Below are 19,223 nucleotides of genomic sequence, written 5' to 3' on the forward strand. Positions count from 1 at the left end.
TGACAAATCTGTGCAAACAATATGTGCCTAAATATGCAGCTAACCAAATTGCAAACTTGTTACCACAGCAAAGAATTCTTGTTTAAGAAGTGTGTAAATATGACCAAGTAGTAAGATCAAGTGCTACAAACTACTGCCAATTTTGGTGCTTCAAGGAAGTAGCAGAAGGGCAATAAAAGCAAACATTGGTCAAAAGAAGACTGCAATCACTGGAGAAACTTTCAAGGGAGGATGGACTCCCATAGAATTATTTATTGAGGATTAGGAGGAACATTATCTGTTATCTCTAGCTCTTATCCATTGGCCACATATTAAATGAGACATCAATCATCATGCCCCCCCCCCCCCCCCCCTGTTTTTTTAATCTTTTTCTTCCTTCTTTTTCTTTGGGGATATAAAGGAAATGGTGGATCAAAGACATTCAAATTTATTAAGATAGTGATAGGAAGAGCTAACTCTGTGTCCTCCACTGAAAAGAAAAAAAAGAAAGTAAAATATATGATTTCATGGAGTGATTGATTCAGCCAACCTAATCCACTGACTCCCTAACTGTCTTGTCTTGACCAATATTTTTCACATCCTTAATGGTGATGGCACACATTTGGGAGGTCATTGTTCATCAAACCTAACAACCCTATCTCAATGCTCTCCGTCTCCTCCGATGTTTCAGCCATGCTTGTTTTCTCGATGACGATGATCTATGGGTCACCTTGGAATTAAAGCTTGAAGCTTTGAGCCTTTGTTGGTCCAAAAGTTTGCCATCGTTACATAAAGAATCCTGATAAATCCACTTCGATCTTTGTTGGCCTCCAATATACTAACAGTCTCTGAGCTTGTTCATACACTTGTTGTGTCTCTGTCTCATATACACAGATTATACATTACTTTAGAGGTCACAAAGTGGAGCAGAGTGGTCATGATGGAGAATTCATTGAAAGAATATTTCTAGCGTATTGCATACCCTTCGTTAATCTGCCCAACGTTTGGCTTAGCTAGTAGATCTACACAGTAGATGAGCCACAAAAGAGCTCATGATAGGACATTCCAAGTGTTGTATGTCTTGAACTTGTCCCGTCATGACACAGACTTAGTCAAATTTGGGAGTAAAATGTACCTCCATGAAGTTGCTTCTATGAAGAAAACTGTGTAGGAATGACAGCTTGCAAGCAGCCATCAGCGTGTACTGTTGCATGCTAAATAATGTTGTCATTCCTTGAGGACCTAAAGAAGGGAAATGTGGCATCGACTCCACCTTTGGTTGCTCCACAGATTGGTTCCATTTGCTTTTGCTTTCCACATCTTTTACTCTTCTCCTTCTTTATAGTTGGTCTCTCCGGGGACCATCAGAAAGTTGAAACGGAGAAGAGAGCGAGAGAGAGAGAGAGAGAGAGAGAGAATGAGGGAGTTCAGCTACGCCGACATCGAAGCTGCCACCAAAAGCTTCGCTCCCGAGCAGTTGATCGGGAAGGGAAGCCATGGAAGCGTCTACAGAGGCAGGCTTACCGATGGACGGATCGTGGCGGTGAAGAAGCCATCACGACTTTTGAACGACGACAAACTCAGCAACGAGATCGACATGCTCGCCTCCGTCAAGAACTCGGGCGTCGTCGATCTTGTAGGCGTCAGCCGAGGCCCAACCGGCGGTCCGCTGCTCATCATGGAGTTCATGCAACGCGGCTCCCTCCATGACCTCCTCCACTCGTCTTCCAACCCCCCCGCGTGGCCTCGCCGCTTCGCCATGGCACTCCAGCTCGCCCGCGCCGTCCTCTCCCTCCACGAGGCCGCGCCGGCGATCATCCACCGCGACATCAAGTCCGCCAACGTGTTGCTGGACAGCAGGTGGAACGCGAAGCTGGCCGACTTCAGCATCGCGGTTCGAAGAGACGACCGCATGCAGCCACTCGACTCACCGATTCCGGCGGGCACCATCGGTTACTTGGATCCGTGCTACGACGAGTCGGGCGAGTTAGGCCCCAGGAACGACGTGTTCAGCTTCGGGGTGGTGTTGTTGGAGCTCGTCAGCTGCAGGAAGGCGATGGACATGGAGCGCGATCCATCCTCCATCGTCTCGTGGGCTCTGCCGATTCTGAGAGCAAACCGGCTTGCGGAGGTATGCGACGGGAAAGTAGCGTTGCCGGGCCGCATGAAGAGGCCAATCCGTCGGATGCTAAGCATAGCCGAGAAGTGTGTCTCGGAGAAGGTGGAGGGGAGGCCCTTGATGGGGGAGGTTGTGAGGGAGCTGCAAGGGGTGGTGGAAGACGTGATGCCATGGCCAATCTTGGGTTCTGTGAGGAGCAAGGTCTCCGAGGGAGTCCGTAAAAGTGTTCGAGCTTGGAGGAGGTGGGTCGACAAGAGGGTCAACACAGGGAAGAGTGTTGCGTGCAAGGATTACCTGCTTGATGATGGTGGGGCTGATGAGTGTGGTGATGATGAGCATGGCAAGCGCTTGTTGATGTTTTCAGCTGAGAAGTAGGTGCTCATAGCTTGAATCCAGCAGCAGCCTTCACACACACTGCATGAGAATGAGACAGAGAGAGAGAGAGAGAGAGAGAGAGAGAGGATAAAAGCCACCAGGCAGTAGGAGTTAGTTCTGAAGCATTTCTGGTTAACGCATAAATACTATGTACATGTATAGATTTTAAGGTTTCGGTTATTGATATGTATACTTTAATGTTGAAGCACAAATACTATGTAAAATCAACATATTTGTCTAATTTAATGTTGATGCTTTAATAATAAATAGTTGCTGATTTTTTTTTTCTCTATGTTTTTTATTTTTATTCCTGGAAGTTGGAAATCTTAAGAACTCACAGCACCTTATCAACCTCATAAAGTCATTTGGAATGAATTGTTAATACTAGAGATGCTAGACCGTCATGCGCATGACAACTCCACCCATTTCTGTGGTAGGATACTCGGGTGAAAGACGGATGATAACCATGATTGCAAGACACCCCACCAGAATTCCAAAGGGCACCAGAATGAGACCACCCTAAAGTGGAACTGCAAGACATAGGGTTTAGGGTTAGGAAATGTCAAGGATCCAGCAGAACCAAGAAAATGAAAACTTTCTCCATCACACAAAATGATACAAATGTAGAGTGCCACATTTTAGCAAAAACCCGACATAATGTAGAGAAATCATGTCCATTCAGAAAACAAAACTCAGCTACCCTATTCTGCATGTTAGATCTTAAATAAAACAAATGCGGAAAAGAAATCCGTTAATCAGCAGACTATAATCACCATCGTAGACACTTCCAACTTTCCAATGCTAATGTGACGACAATTTAGGCCAGTAAATGATGAGAATCAGGGATCCACACCTAACACGAAAAATAAAGTTTCACATTCATTCAAAAGAAAAGAAAATTGAACTTACAGAAAACACCTAGAGGAAATTGACGTAATATATCCATTATTTCATAATATGCAAAAAGTTAATGTTCATGAAACAAAAATTTTGACCATCATGTAATAACAAAGAAAGTACAGCGCCCTATATGACAGCTTAAACAATGTCAGTTGGGCAGGCGTAGATGAGCTGTAGCAGAATCCATGCATCATTCTTACAACAATCATTTAACAAAACCTACCTCCTATAGAGTACATGAAAAAATAGATAGATATTGAAGTAGAATATCTTGATATCATACCATATAAAATATTCTAAATAGCAGGTGCAAAAGATGCAGGTGCATAAGATGACTCGAGGAAAAACTCCATAAAACCATGGATGTATATCAGTCAACAACAAATACAATGAAAGAATTAATGTCCACCGGAGCACCTTTAACAGAGGACATTACTTAACATACATTTTTTGCTTTAATATCAAACAAAAAATAATAATTTGGAACAACAATATTGGTAAAACAACAAATGGAAATCCACTATCCATATACAGCAACTGTCAAATTTTACTGTACAAACCAACCCTTCAAAGTTCCCCACATTATCATCCCCGGTATAAAATGGACCACAAGCAAAGCACCACAGAATTTACATGGACAAAGCTCTGATATAAAAGCAAATATCTCCAGGAATGATTGTCCTTGATATCAGAAATTCATGGGCAGTCCAACTAAATAAAAAGAAAGAGAATTTGGAAACTGTAGGCACCACTGTTATTTTCTCATGGCTGCATTCCCTTGCTGGAGAGCATCACTGCAAAAGAATCAATGATGGGGCATATACACAACAATGGTTGAAAGGTTACTTCAGAGTAGAAGTCTATGAAAAATTATCAGCTACTAGACACGGAATTCACGTCTAAAAATCGTCAGATTTTGGGTGAACTTGTCCCTGTTCTTCGAATCCAAACTCCTTGTCACATCAGCCATCAACTTCTCAAAACACAGTGAAAGACGTTGCTGTTGATCCATAGACTGCATATGCAAGGAAATCCAATCATAGGATCACAGGTATTGGATCATATAGTTGCTGGAAAAATAAGAATATAGATACACACTAAATAGTTCAAAATGTCTTATCAGAATAGGTAAGTCCCAAGTCCACTATCTCTATAGGAACAATGCTGAAATGCCAAACTAGACATATTAAAAGACAACAGCAGAGAAAGAAAAGAGACAATCAACCATGTTAGAAAGCCCAAGGGCAAAATCAACAGTCAATGACAATGTTTTAAGCACTTATTTAGGATGGGGTAGTAATGACAACAGGAGTAAAGACATACATTAGAAGAAAGCTCAATGTTAGCACTAACCTGTGATGCCAACATCTGTATTCTCAAATTTGTAAACATCTGCAGATAGAAGCAATGTAAAATCTGAGAAACATCTCAATGCAACAACAAATCTAAGCACTTTGAGATGCAGAATAATAAGATATCTTAGAATTGTTTATTTCAGAATCAAATTTACTACAAAGCACAGAGAGTTGTGCAGAGTTTAATTTGTCCAAAAATAAGTACATCTATTTTTCCATGAAATATCATAGAGAACCGATGCAAAATAGTTTCTGCATGAGAAATGCGATGGACTGTATGATGCGAAAATAAAATAAGGTCATGCCTGATTTTTTAAGATTTCACTATTGCTGGTTGAAGAAAAAGAACAAGAATGAAACAGCAAACAAAATGGATCTCATTAATAGGTTACTGTGATAGCAATAGTATGGAAGATGAAATAGGAAACAGTGATAAAACCATCAAGAATTGCAGAGACCTGGCAAATCCCTTGGAACAAAAACAGCGCTCCCCTGGATGAAACATCATGCCTTCAATAAATTGGCAAGATTGATGGCCAAGGAAATAATGAACAAAGATCCTAGAAATTGACCTTGAAGTGGCCCACTTATGGAAGATCTAAATCCACTTCCTGAAGGATTACAAAACAAGGACTGCCGTACCGCCTAAAATAGTATGAAACAGGCTGTATCCACTGGGTTGGGCATGGACTGATACACGAACCGCTACCATTTTGGGCAGACCAGCCCAAACCATGATGCCGCTGCCATTGCTGTTGGATGTCGCTCGCCGGTTCGCCAGTGTTTATCTCTCTGGTGCACGCCCTCCTCTTCTTCTCCTTTTCCTTCTCCACCGCTCCATTTTCTTCCTTCTTTCTCCTCCACTACTCCATCTTCTTCCTTCCTCTTCCACTGCTTCCCCTTCTTCCTTCTTCTCCCTCCTTCCTCCACTGCCCCTTCCTCTTCTCCCTCTTTTTCTTCCTCTCTGAAACACCGGTACCTACCAATGTACGATGCATACCGATCCAATCAGATCACCAAAACCAAAATGGATCCAATACCCGAAATAGCGATCCTTGTTACAAAATATGGTAGAGATGGTAGAAGCCATCTAAGATTCTAAATACTCACAAAACATTACACTAGGAACTTGATGAATAAGGAGTCAACTATTATTGCTTAGGTATCCTAACTTGGAATGTGTTTTTACCTAACCAACATTTGGAGAATGATGAGACAGATGATCTACCATGGACAATGGTTAATTTAGATCATAGCACACTGTAAAATACCTGCTCTGAAATATGTGGGTATAACATAATATATGATGGTTTGCAAGGGCTCATAATGTAGCCTCCTCTACTCTATTTTTCACTCTCTTGTTTGATTACCTTATCCCCTCACTAGCAGTGATCCGACAAAGCATTACCTACACTAGTTCTGGCAACCTATGCTGGAAAGTACACATACTTTGATGGGTAAAAAATATTTAAATACGTACTCACTAATATAATGGACCTAGAGCAATTTCTAGGTCTATGAGCCAGCATAGCTCTTTTGCTATACCATGCCAATCACCACATACTGTTCTGGCTAAATTGCAGTATGCACCCACGATCTAAATATATGTCCATAGTTATAATGATGGAATCAAATATCGTGACACACTGACCATACTGGTCCCATGTTGTAGAGGTATGCTTGTTTACCAATTATAGTGATAAATGTGGACATTTTAATTATTTTTTCTGCTGTGTAATAAGGCATATTGTATTATATCATATGTAATGGCCTGAGAATTCTGGTACAGGTACAGGTAAAAGTATCGTAATCCTTGCTTCTAACTATGTAATAAGAGTTAGATCTAAACTTTGGGTTTTGCAATCAGATCATGACAAACCCAAAAGGGCATAAGTGCTTGGCAAAACTTATGTACATTGCACTCAGCTCCCAGTCAACCAAACAGCAGATTTATAGTCTCACGACTCAGCCAGTACAAAAAGTTCATATTCAAGTTCACCATTATCTCATCCAATACAAGGTTACATGAAACTTTATTTGAGATGATATCATGACAAATTTGTTTCACGGATTATTTATAAACCAGATGTGAAACTAATACTGGAGAACATGCACACAAGCATCCACATGATGCTTGAAGCCTTGAACTATCTATCCTACTCGTAAGATACACAATGCAAAACTTGGGACACTCCTGTCTTGACAAAGATTACTCACCACTTACCACTTACCAGTCCACTTGCACACCGTTACCATAAGAACCTTTATGTATTAGAATGTCAGGAAACTGTATCTCATGCATATTGATCTAGTGTATCATAGGAAGTGGCAAAACCTATAAATTCAGTAGAACCTGGTGTTTCATGATCGTTTGAACCATCCATACAAAACGTACTGCTCATTTTAAAGGAGCACAGTCATTTGTGTCACTTTTGCTCCAACTATTCGATGCCTCAATCTCAGTAAATATTAATATACTATTACAACAAGGAAAAGAATACCGAAACGAAACAGATATGCTACTTGACAGTTTTAGTCAAAGATGGTGCATTCTGACTCACAAAAATAAGCAAGAAATTGAGAATTCTATGTAGTATCTTTAGCTAGATAACATAATTTACATGTCTACCTTTAGATTAGATATCAAGGGAAATTGTAACAAAAACAATTACCATAAACTTTATTCCATTTTATGAGATAAATGCATTTCAACAACAAATCCATAACTCATTTTCCATGGAAAAAATATTTCCACGACCAGTTATACAGTGGAATGATATAGTTACTTGGCATGAAATTAAGCATGTCACCTGCTCATTTATCAAAATCAAGCTCAGCATTGGTCTGCTAAGACTCCATTGGTTGCCACAGTCTTCAAATAGGACTATCTCAAACAAGGTCCTGAGTATCTGAAAGTCAACTAAACTGTTATGTGAAAATGCTCATATAAATTGGACTAAACAAGACAAGAATACTAGAGGAAAAGAAACAGAAAAGTATTGCTCAATTGTCTACTAGCTTGACGTTCCTACAGATGCTAATCGCTAGACAAGGTGTTATAACTAAAAGACATTGGACCTTTCCTTATAGCTTAAGTTTTTGGATAAGTGGTTACCATTATAAATTTTCGTCATGGTACGTAAGTTTAAATCATGTATCAACTCCTCTTCATTTTGTGTAATATTTAATTAATATTTATGTAATTTAACTTGCACTATGTACTTGGGTTCAATTCATGTGTCAAGCCTAATCCTGCTTACACATGAGCAAGTTGCAACATATATCATGTTAACTGTCAGATAAAAATCATTATTTTCTCCTCATTATGACTTATCAAACATTGACAAGTTTCTAAATTATCACACAGAGAGAGAATTCATAACACGAGCCAAAGCAAAAGTCACATTATCTGGCCTATGATAACAGAAAAGAGAGATACAAATGATGGTATTGGATCTAAATCTAATTATGTAAATTTTTTTTAGGTTTCATGCAAGTTCTGTATACAGAAAATTGAGGGAACCCAGATCAGCAAGGTTAGGAGCACCATGAGTAGGATTTTCTAGATGTATCAAATATAAATTTTGTGGAGAACATATGCATTAGCCACATGATGCACTAGATTAAGCCATCTGAAACTGATCCTCAAAAATCTTGATATTGTTTTAGCTTCCACTATCTTCATGCTAAAACTTTTATCGACTTTGAAATGTTCCAAAATGTTTGAATGCTTCTTTTAGCCAAAGCAAGAGATTTAAAGTACTGAAATTCTGGCTCCTAGGATATGGTAAATAAAAAAAATCAGTAAGCCAAGAATAAATACCGGCTTCTGTGATCACAATACAATGTTTTGAGTAGTTTAGTCTACATAAACATGGGTCCATCAGAAATAAAAAACAATAGTTATTTGGAACATATTAAAAGATAAAAAATAAAAATCTTCTCATGTGCTGGTACATTGCAGTCCTCCCCTTTATTCATCATATATCCTCCCTTCCCTACTATCAAACTTTGTTATCTCTCAAATACTTCCATCCTTTGCTATTGCCGAAATCAGACCTCTTAGATTGTTTATTTTGAAAACACTTGTAATATCTTTTAGTATTATCCTATAATTTACTGGAACAATTACACCAGGACCAAAGATCATTTACTTAATGCAATTGCAACTATCAAAATATATCTTTTTCGAGCATTGCATTATGTTTCAAGAACAAGAAAATCCTCCAGTCACCCAAACCTTTGTTACAAGAAATGAGATTAAAGAGAATCCATAAAGGTAAGTAATAAACTAAAGAAAATTTATATTTTAGTTTAGTGATTCAAGAAGTCAACACAATGATGAAGTTGAATTATAACATGCTTGAGATATTTATGAAGCAGCACAGCTATAGTAGATTGGTTGAAGTTGGACTGTTGGAGAGTTGGACCACTATCAAATATGCAATTTGAAGCACCTGAAATTGCAATCATTTAGGTATCATCCAATCAGACCTGACTGGAGTGATTAATATGATTGTTTGAATAAAAAAAACTCAAATGTTCTCTCTCACACACAATTCTCCCTTTCTCATCTCTTGTGCTTTCCACCTACCTTTTCTCCTCCCCTCCTCCCTATCCTCTCATGTTCTCTCCTCATGCTCTGGTCACTCCCACTACTATAATTCTAGAAAGTATTAATGACTTTCGAGCAAGAGGGGCAACGATGATTTAGTGTCTTAGGTTTCCATTGGCAAAGGGAACTGCAGAAATAGCTAACAAGTATGTATCATCATTTTCCCCTCCAATTCAGTACCTTTCTTATTATTCTTTCTTTTTTGTATAATCCTATAAACCCTACATCAATCTGTAGATATCTCAGTCCATAGTGGCATACCACACAAATGCCAGTAAGCTGGAACCTGTTTATGCTGAGAATTTAAACCTTGCTCCAGGATTGTCCAAATTGTATATTAACAGATAACAGAAGTCAAATTTAGATGTGCTCAGCACTTAGAAAGACCAACTGACAAAAGTTTAGGCAGGTAAATCATGACTCAAGCTCAGTGAACATAATTTTTACATCCAAATCAAAGGCTATTTCAATGTTTTAAGGGTGAATTAGCTATTTTACCAGCTAACAATCAAAAGTCGAACACATGAAACTAAACTAAGAGTGAAAATCCTACTGGATGAACACAACTATTTTACTGCTCACAAGATTCCCAGCCATTCACATGACATTATTGATATTTATCAACTCTATGCATATGTCATTGCAATATAGAAGTCTAGTTGACCACCATTGTCTCCCTTATTAATCATCAATATTTTATTATCAGAAATAGGACATGTCATGTGTGGTCTTAGATATTGGTTTTGTAGTAATTGATGGCATAAAAGTTGGAGGAAAGATCAGACTTATGTGCTTAACTGCTCCATGGCTCCTTATCTAACAAGATTATGCACTTGCTTATTGTATATGGCTTCGTTGCACTGTTCTAATTAAAGTTTTGCCCTAATTATGTCAATAATGAATGTAATCCACCATGTAAGAGAAAATTGAATAGCATTGACTGTCATACTGACTGATACTATACAAAATGCACGATACCAGTGAGAACTGATTGAGATGCAGACCAGCCCGTTTCGACCAATATGCTGGAAACTTGAGGCAAACTGGTTGGTACGTCTCACATATGGCCCGATACGATCAAAATTTGAATTTTAATGATTACTACAAGTCTGTAAGTTGGACTTCACCAGTACTGATGTCATTTCAATTGACACCAGGCCCGCATGGTCAAATTGACCATTGGGGTCTGTTTTGGGTATATAAAAGGCCCTCCCATCCCCCTATTTCACTCACTCTCATCCTCACTCTCTTTCTCACTGTTTCTCTCTCATATTCTTTTATTAAACTTGTTTCATGTCTCTAATTGGCGATTAGTGAAAATCAACCTCTTGTTTTGGATAACTTGAGATTGGGTGGAATATATTTTCCTTATCATGTCATGTAATTAGCATAAAGAGTATTGGTAAGTTTTGATTGATTAGTGACTAATGATTAGCTAAGGCCTAATTATATTTAAGAAGAATTAACTTAGATTAACCATGTATTGACTTCTTGCATGATTTACGAACTTATTCTAAGTTTCTAACATGTTTAATCAACAATTAGAGGCTTATTAATGCATGTTTAGGTACCTAATTCAATTTATATTTCAAAAAATTAGGATAAAAACCCCTGAAATAGGGTTTTATTTAATTCTGGCTGAATTTTCAGCCCTTTTTGGGTCTATTGCTCCATATTGGTCTGACCACGGACTGACCGGTACATACTGGTCTGACCAAGGCTCGGATTTACATCAGCTTATTCAATCAGTCATACTGATGGTAAAGGCTCGGATTCATCAAGCCAAAATGGCTATGAAAGAGAATCAATCCATCTTTTTCCAATTGCAGGTCCCAGAACAAATGAATAAGGCGAACAATGTTCAACAGCAACTGGCACATGAATCCATTATAATGGAAAATAATATCTCTAACCATGGAATGACATCTAAATTGCGACTATGAAATGGACAAGGAGATAAAAAATAAAGTTATCATGTGGATTTATATACATACACACACACACACACACACATATATATATATGTGTGTGTGTGTGTGTGTGTGTGTGTGTGTGTGTATATATATATATATATATATATATGCAAAAGAACATCACAATGTACCTCAGTGAACAAATTGGGGAATTCAGCTATGTGCCGAGTAAAATTCATTGAAGCAGGTGATGCAGATACTTCACCAATGGTAATGTGGTTGAAGTAAAATGTTGCCAAGTTATCCACAGCAGATGCACACTGCTAAGGTAAATAAGTCCATCATTACAAAGACAACTCATCATCAAGGACAAAAAGTTAAACACAATTGGAGGTTATGCTTCATGTAATTCAAAAGCACACTAAAATGAATAATAAACTAAATTATGAAATTTACTATGTTGAACCAAACGTATCTGAAAAAAGAGAATATCATAAAAAAATATTAAAATTTATCACAAGACACAGATGACACAGAACTACATAAATATCACATGGTTAGTGCAACATATACCTGTGAAGAAATACCAGTATCCAGTCCTTTTAAACCAGCCTCAAGTGAGCCAATAATATTCAGAAAGGTATTAGTACCAAGATTCAAAATGAAAGAAATATGGTTGCTGAACAAAACCTCCATGAATGCAAAATAAGCCTTTGTAAGCTGAAACAGAAACAAAAATATATCATAACTTTAAGATGAGTACCCGTTAATCATAAAAGATAACATGCAAAGTGCAAAAAAAAAAAAAAAAAAGCTGAAACAGAAACAAAATTATATCAGAACTTTCAAGATGAGTGGCCATTGATTATAAAAGAGAACATGCCACGTACAGCAAAAAGCAGGTACATAGTCAAAAAGTTATAAGGAGATCAATAGATTTAAGAATTATGAGACAAATGCTCGTTTGAGAATTTCAGCATGACTTCTTTCATAAAGCGCCAAGCACCAAAGAAAAAAATTGATTTCGTATAAGAGTAAAAAAAACCATTAAAAGCTGAAGGATGTTCATGAGAAGCATGGGTCATGCCATACTGCCTCTGGGCCACTGCAGATACCAGTGTCAAAATCCAAAGCCAGCATTAGATGATCTCAGTTCCAGCTTATCTTATCACATAATCAAAAACCAAGTTTCATAGTTGAATTAAACGGTACTTTGTGGCTAGTTTAAAGGAAAAAGTCTTTTATTGTCTTCCAGAAAACAAAAAAGCAAAAGAAATAAAATAAATGTCTTAGAATGTCATAACATGAAAGACTAAATGGTGAGCGTTGTGCCAGACTAAGATTGTTCCTTTGCAATCTGATAGATTAGGGTTCAAGTACAGAAACAACTCCATTTACAAGGGTAAGACTATATAAATAGACCAAGATCCTGCATTGGTGGGAGTTTTATGCACTGAGCTTGCTCATTTTTCTAGCTTAAATCAAATCCACAGATCAGTTTCATAGTAAGACTATTTTCTCAGGCATGATCAAAAGAAATACAATTTTCAGTTGGATTGGGCCCCTAAACTAGCATCCAACACATCCCAGTTCTAAAGTCGAGCAGACCAATCCAGCTAATGTCTAGTTCAATATTGACATCTTATTGAAATACAAATTATATAAGGAACAAATTTATATATCCGGTATCGTCTGAAGCAAGTATGAAACTTGAACATGCCCTTGCTTAAGGGAGGCATTTATTTGTACCAAAGTAATGGCTAAGGATATCAAACTTTAAGACAATTCTGCTTGTCAACATTGGGCAGCAACTAAGAGTCAACCAGTATGTGGGCCAAAATTGTAGATATATCCCTTGAAAAAAACCAACTTCTCGTTATCCAGACCAAGAAATCAAGCAGCCTGCATACTAGAGTTCCCATGAAGCTCTAGATGACTGGATAGGGAAACTAACCAGTACTTCAATTACAAAGGATAGGCCTTGCTGAGAGAACAGGAACTTGATAGGACTTGCTATTCCTCAGATATGAGAAGGTTGCATAGGTTTTGAATCAACTAACATGATTTAGACCTTATAAGAGTATAACTAAGAAATCCCAAATGAGTCGAGCAAGCTTGAACAGACTGAAACCAATGTAGAGTACATGAATTGTAATGAAATCTTAATAGCAAAGGAATTTGGATTTATGTATGCTAGAACAAGAAGATAAAGCTGGAGAAAGCACACGAGGATAACAGTGGCAGAAAAACCCTGACCATCCAGAATCAACTAATCAAGGCTGGTTTAACCGAGTCATTAAGAAAAGTTTAAGGCAGTTAGGCATCGACTTGAACCAACCTGAGCTTTGAACCAACTTAACAGGAACCTGACATATATAGAACTCAAACCTAATACATCCCATCAGCATAAAACTGCCTTTCCTCCCCTTTTAGCTCTCCCACTCCTCCTGGTCCCTCCCCAGTGTCCCTCTCAACTTAGATCTTTTGGCAGTAAACACCACCTGTATAGAAGCAGAACAGATAGGTGATGCCGTGATGGTGGACAGGGCAAGCACATCAAGATGTGTCTCAATGCCAATGAGATGGGCCATTTTGAGGGCACCTTACTGACCTTCCTGTGGTCAACCTTGATGGCAAGGATTGCAATCTCGGACACTGCATTCTGGTTGAACTGGTATAAGTCAAACAAACCGATGTACCAACACATGATATGTCAGTACATACCATCATAATAAGGGGGGAGGAGGAAAAGAAGAGGGGGAGGAGAAGGAGAAGAGGTGAAGCAGAGAAGGCAGTGGCAAATGAGGAGGACGAGGAGGAGGAAGTGGTGAAGGAGGATGAAGAGGCAGCAACAGAGGAGGATGAGGAGATGGCAGCAGAAGACGAGAGGGAGGAGGTGGCGATGGAGGAAGATGACGATGAAGAGAGGAGAACCACCAAGTGCAGTGGGCAACGCAGATCCTACTGCCCAGTCCAGACCTGATAAATTAAGCAAAATTGCATTCCTTGACGGCATAATCAAGGATGGCAAAGTTCATGTGGCTCTCATGCTCCTCTTCCTGGAATTTAAGGGGTGTTAAAGCCAGTGATTGCATTTAGAATAATACGCCATTCAAGGATAATAAGTCATTCAGGATGGATCTGCAGCATGTGCTACATGGTGAAGGAAAAGACAGTCAAATTCTGCAGATGAGAAAAAGGAAGCAGCAACACCAATCTGAACAGGTAAGAGTCTCAATGTTGATTCAGGCATCTGCAATATATTGATAATAGGTGTGTTGTGACAAATCTGCAGGTGTAGAAACTGGCAAGGTACTGGAACATTACATATTGATTATAGCCTTGGCAACATTGCAGACTGATCAAGAATTGCCTGGATTAGCAGTTTCTGGCTGTATAATGGGAGAGAAGCAATAGAATAGTGTTAGAACCCTTGCAGATTCTAAACTTGGGGTTGATCTCTTTAGGGGATCGGCCTCCTTGGAACTCTATAGGGGTTCCTCCCTCCAAGTTGCTGCTCAAAGGCTGCAGAAAAGATTCATCTATTGCTTATGAAAAGAGAAGGAATACATGACTATTTATAGGGTTTCTAAACCTTAACTCCTAATGGGACTCCTACTCAAGACTCCTTCTTCTAACCAACTCCTAATAGGACTTCTAATCAAGACTCCTATTTCTTTACAACTCCTAATTCATCTCTAAGAAACAATCTCCTAACCCTAGCCGGCCTCTTCACCTTGCTAATAGGGGTCGGCTTAGGTAGGTTTTACATGAATGTCCCTCTCAATTAGGACTCTTCTAGCTAGAGTCCTAACAGACCCGCCCTCTTTAAATCAGCCTTGTCCTCAAGGCTGAGATTCCATGAATTCAGGGAACCGGGTCTTCAGCTCCTCATATGGTTCCCATGTGGCGTCTTCAAGTGGTAGATTATTCCAATGCACTAGTACTTCAGTAGAGGGATGTCGGCGACGCATCACGATCCTACGATCGAGGATGGCTTGTGGTTGGGCTTGAATAACTCCATCCTCAGTTGTGTTGGGCAGTTGGATCTGGGATGACTCGTGTTCACCCAACTTGGGCTTTAAGCATGATACGTGGAAGACAGGGTGAATTTTGGCATCCTCAGGTAATTTAAGTCTGTACACCACGGCTCCAATACACTCTGTGATCTGATAGGGCCCATAAAAACGTGGGGATAGCTTCATGGAGGCTCGAGTGTTGATAGAGAGTTGCTTGTATGGTTGTAGGCGAAGATAAACCCAATCTCCTACTGAAAATTCTCTTTCACTTCGTCGTGTGTCGGCTTGCTGCTTCATTCTGGCTTGAGCGGTAGAGAGATTATCTTTTAACAGTTGTAAGAGTTTGTCTCTATCAATCAATTCTTGGTCAACCTGATCTACCTTGGCTGAGTCAATTACATACTTTGGAATCACAGGGGCTGGTCGACCATATAATGCTTCATAAGGGGCACATTTTGCAGATGAATGATATGTAGTATTATACCACCATTCGGCCCAGGATAGCCATTTTGCCCACTCTTTTGGTCGGTCGCTAGCGAAACACCGGAGGTACGTCTCTAAGCACCTATTTACCACCTCTGTTTGGCCGTCAATTTGTGGATGATACGCTGTGCTCATCTTGAGTTTGGTGCCTTGTAACTGAAATAACTCGGTCCAAAATTTACTAGTGAAGATCCTGTCACGATCACTTACGATGGACCTTGGCATCCCATGTAGTTTAATAATATTTTCTATGAAAATCTGGGCAATACTAGCAGTAGTGTAGGGATTTCTCACAGCACAAAAATGAGCATATTTCGTAAGTCGATCAACCACCACGAGGATCGTGCTTTTACCTTTGGAAGATGGCAGCCCTTCAATAAAGTCCATGGAGATGTCAGTCCACACTGATTCTGGTATGAGTAGTGGTTGTAGCTTCCCTGGATTTGTCACAGTTTCACCCTTGTGCTGTTGACATACATCACATTGTGCCACATATTCAGCAATAATTTTTTTCATCCCTCTCCAGTAAAAATTTTGCTTCACTCTTTTGTAGGTTCTTAGGAATCCAGAGTGCCCTGCTGAAGGTATGGAGTGCATTTCATGCAAAATGATTGTGATGCAAGGGGAGTCAGGTATAAGTACAATGCGACCTTTGTAGCGTAGATCCCTCGAATCCCAGGTGTAGTGGGCTATTGCACTTGGATCCTCCTCCAATTTTTTTATGATGTTGCTGGTCTCTGGATCCTTCTTCCATTCTTCCCTAACATCCTCGAGGAGACTAGTGCTAGGAAGGGAGATTGCTGAAACCTTAGCTTGTTCAGGTAGCCGTGAAAGTGCATCTGCAACAACGTTTTCTTTCCCCTTTTTGTAAATAATTTCATAATCAAATCCAAGAAGTTTGGTTACCCATTTTTGCTGCTCAGGGGATGATATCTTTTGCTCCAAAAAGTGCTTGAGGCTTTTATGGTCAGTTTTAATTTGAAATCGCCGGCCGATCGGGTAGGGTCTCCACCTCATTACTGCGTGTACAATGGCAAGCATCTCCTTATCATATACTGACATGTTTTGATGGGAGGAAGATAATGCCTTGCTAGTGTATGCGAGTGGTCGACCATTTTGCATGAGAACGGTTCCAATTCCGACTCCAGATGCGTCGGCCTCAATGATGAAGGGTCTATTGAAATCTGGTAGCGCAAGCACCGGCGTCGTTGTCATGGCTGCCTTAAGTTTGTCGAAGGCAGCAGAGGCTTTGTCCGACCATTGGAAAGCATCTTTTTTCAGTAAAGAAGTGAGTGGTGTACTGATCTTCCCATAGTCCTTAACAAACTTTCGGTAATAGCCTGTTAGTCCAAGGAACCCCCATAGTAATTTCACGTTTGTAGGTTTCGACCAGCCTTGCATTGCCTCAATTTTTGCTGGGTCTACCGTCACTCCTTCTTCTGATATTATATGCCCAAGGTACTCTACTTTTTGTTGGAGAAAGCTGCACTTTGGTTGCTTTACAAAAAGAGTATTCTCCCGAAGGATCGTCAGAACAATCCGTAAATGCTGAAAGTGAGTCTCAAGAGAAGGGCTGTAAATGAGAATATCATCGAAAAATACCAGCACAAATTTGCGAAGAAAGCTCCGAAATATATCGTTCATGAGACTTTGAAAGGTTGAAAGAGCATTAGTGAGTCCAAAAGGCATTACTAAGAATTCATAATGACCATTATGTGTGCGAAATGCAGTTTTTGGAATGTCATCGTCACATACCCGAATTTGGTGGTAACCGGATCGGAGGTCCAACTTCGTGAAGACTCGAGCTCCTTTTAATTCATCAAGAAGTTCATCCACTACTGGTATTGGGTACTTGTCCTTGACGGTGATGCCATTTAAAGCTCGGTAGTCGATGCACATCCGCCAAGTTCCGTCCTTCTTGCGTACAAGTAGCACTGGTGAGGAATAGGGGCTACAACTTGGCCGAATCACCCCTGTTTCAAGCATCTCCTTTACGATCTTTTCAATTTCATCTTTCTGGAGGTGAGGATACCGGTACGGTCGAGTGTTTGCTGGTGGCTTGCCCGGAAGGATTGGAATTCGGTGGTCATGTTGCCGAGAAGGAGGAAGACCGTGCGGTTCAGCAAATATGTCGGCAAATTCAGTAAGCAATTGGGCAAGATTTTGATTCTCAATTTCTATTTTCTTCTCTTCTTGTTGTGGCTGGAGATGCATCAAAAAGCCATTATTTACCTTGTGTAAAACTTTCTCCATTCGTTGGGTCGAAACAGTGGTAACGTTGCTTCCGCACTTCCCGCGTAGGATGATTTGTTTGCCCTTACAGTAGAATTTCATAATTAATTTAGAAAAGTTCCAGGAGACATCACCCAGTGTAGTCAGCCATTCTATACCAAGCACTGCCTCATAGTCATCGATTGGTAGGAGGAAGAAATCGGTGATAATTTCTTGGTCTTGCAGTAATAGTTTCACCCGCGGGCATCTTTGGTCGCACTTTAGGATTCGGCCGTCGGCAACCTTTACATAGAACTTGCTGCAACCTTTAATACGTAGTGTCATCCGAGCAGCAACCTTACTATTTAGGAAGTTATTAGTGCTACCCATGTCGATGAGAATAGTGATCGGCTGTTGTTTGAGAAGGCCTCCAACTTTCATCGTTTGCGGATTTGAGTAGCCAGCTAGTGCATGTACCGTAATGTCGGTCGGCTGTGGCTCTTCTTTCATATCTTCCTCATGTTCATGGCTCTCTTCTAGATGTTCAATGACCTCTTCTTCTACTGGTCCAATCATAAGAAGTCTACCTTTTTTACAGCGATGCTCGCGGCTCCACGGCTCGTCGCAATGCCAACATAACCCCTTCGCAGATCGCTCTCGAAGTTCTTCTCTTGTTAACCTTTTCGGTGCAGGGACTCGGTTGATAGTAGGGGGGGCTGAGGGCTTTAGTATTGTAGGTCGTGGAGTGATCCTAGTCCTCCGGGCCTCATGGTTCAATCACTCCTCTTATAGTCGTGCGAAAGAGATGGCTGCCATAAGCGTGTAAGGTTGTCGCGCCTTAACTTCTCCTCGGATTTCCGGCTTTAAGCCCTCGATAAAGGTCCCCAATAACTGTTTTTCAGACCAATCACGAGTTTGATTAGATAACCTTTCAAATCTGGTCTGGTACTCCTGAATGGTGGAGGTTTGTCGGATCTTTGCTAGTTGTCCGTCAATATTCTCGTAATAGGTTGGTCCGAAGCGGATCAGTAGTCCTTTGAATTGTCGCCATGAAAGGACTCCATAAGTGTGTTCAAACCAGTCAAACCATTGTATGGCATTCCCTTCAAGATGTATAGCTGCAATTTCCACCATGGATGCATCCGCAGTTTTATGATACCGAAAATATCGCTCCGCGCGCGAGATCCATCCAATTGGGTCTCCTTCTTCCCATCTAGGGAAGTCCATTCTTATGCGCGAATAGTTGGGGTCGGT

At 40.0% G+C, this 19,223-nt stretch overlaps 2 protein-coding genes across 8 annotated transcripts in view; one reads left to right on the forward strand and one right to left on the reverse strand.

Moving 5' to 3' along the window:
* Positions 1 to 1,119: 1,119 nt before the first annotated feature.
* LOC135583977 (serine/threonine-protein kinase-like protein At5g23170) lies at positions 1,120 to 2,762 on the forward strand. The gene has a single exon (XM_065125833.1). It carries the CDS (start codon positions 1,397 to 1,399, stop codon positions 2,471 to 2,473), a length of 1,077 nt encoding a protein of 358 aa, XP_064981905.1. The 5' UTR covers positions 1,120 to 1,396; the 3' UTR covers positions 2,474 to 2,762.
* Positions 2,763 to 3,809: 1,047 nt separating this feature from the next.
* LOC103998204 (uncharacterized) overlaps positions 3,810 to 19,223 on the reverse strand; it is a 52,854-nt gene continuing 37,440 nt past the window's right edge. For 5 of the 7 annotated variants that reach the window (XM_065125835.1, XM_018818605.2, XM_018818607.2 and 2 more), the window contains 5 exons: positions 11,830 to 11,976; positions 11,448 to 11,579; positions 7,539 to 7,637; positions 4,727 to 4,765; positions 3,810 to 4,388 (listed from right to left, as the gene is read on the reverse strand). In XM_065125835.1, coding sequence (XP_064981907.1) covers positions 4,254 to 4,388; positions 4,727 to 4,765; positions 7,539 to 7,637; positions 11,448 to 11,579; positions 11,830 to 11,976 — 552 coding nt within the window. In that variant the 3' untranslated portion in view covers positions 3,810 to 4,253. The remainder of the gene's footprint in view (positions 4,389 to 4,726; positions 4,766 to 7,538; positions 7,638 to 11,447; positions 11,580 to 11,829; positions 11,977 to 19,223) is intronic. The other 2 variants (XM_018818606.2, XM_018818604.2) reach the window with 1 other exon arrangement.

This window comes from Musa acuminata, chromosome BXJ2-9 (assembly GCF_036884655.1).
Source record: "Musa acuminata AAA Group cultivar baxijiao chromosome BXJ2-9, Cavendish_Baxijiao_AAA, whole genome shotgun sequence".
Taxonomy (NCBI): Eukaryota; Viridiplantae; Streptophyta; class Magnoliopsida; order Zingiberales; family Musaceae; genus Musa; species Musa acuminata.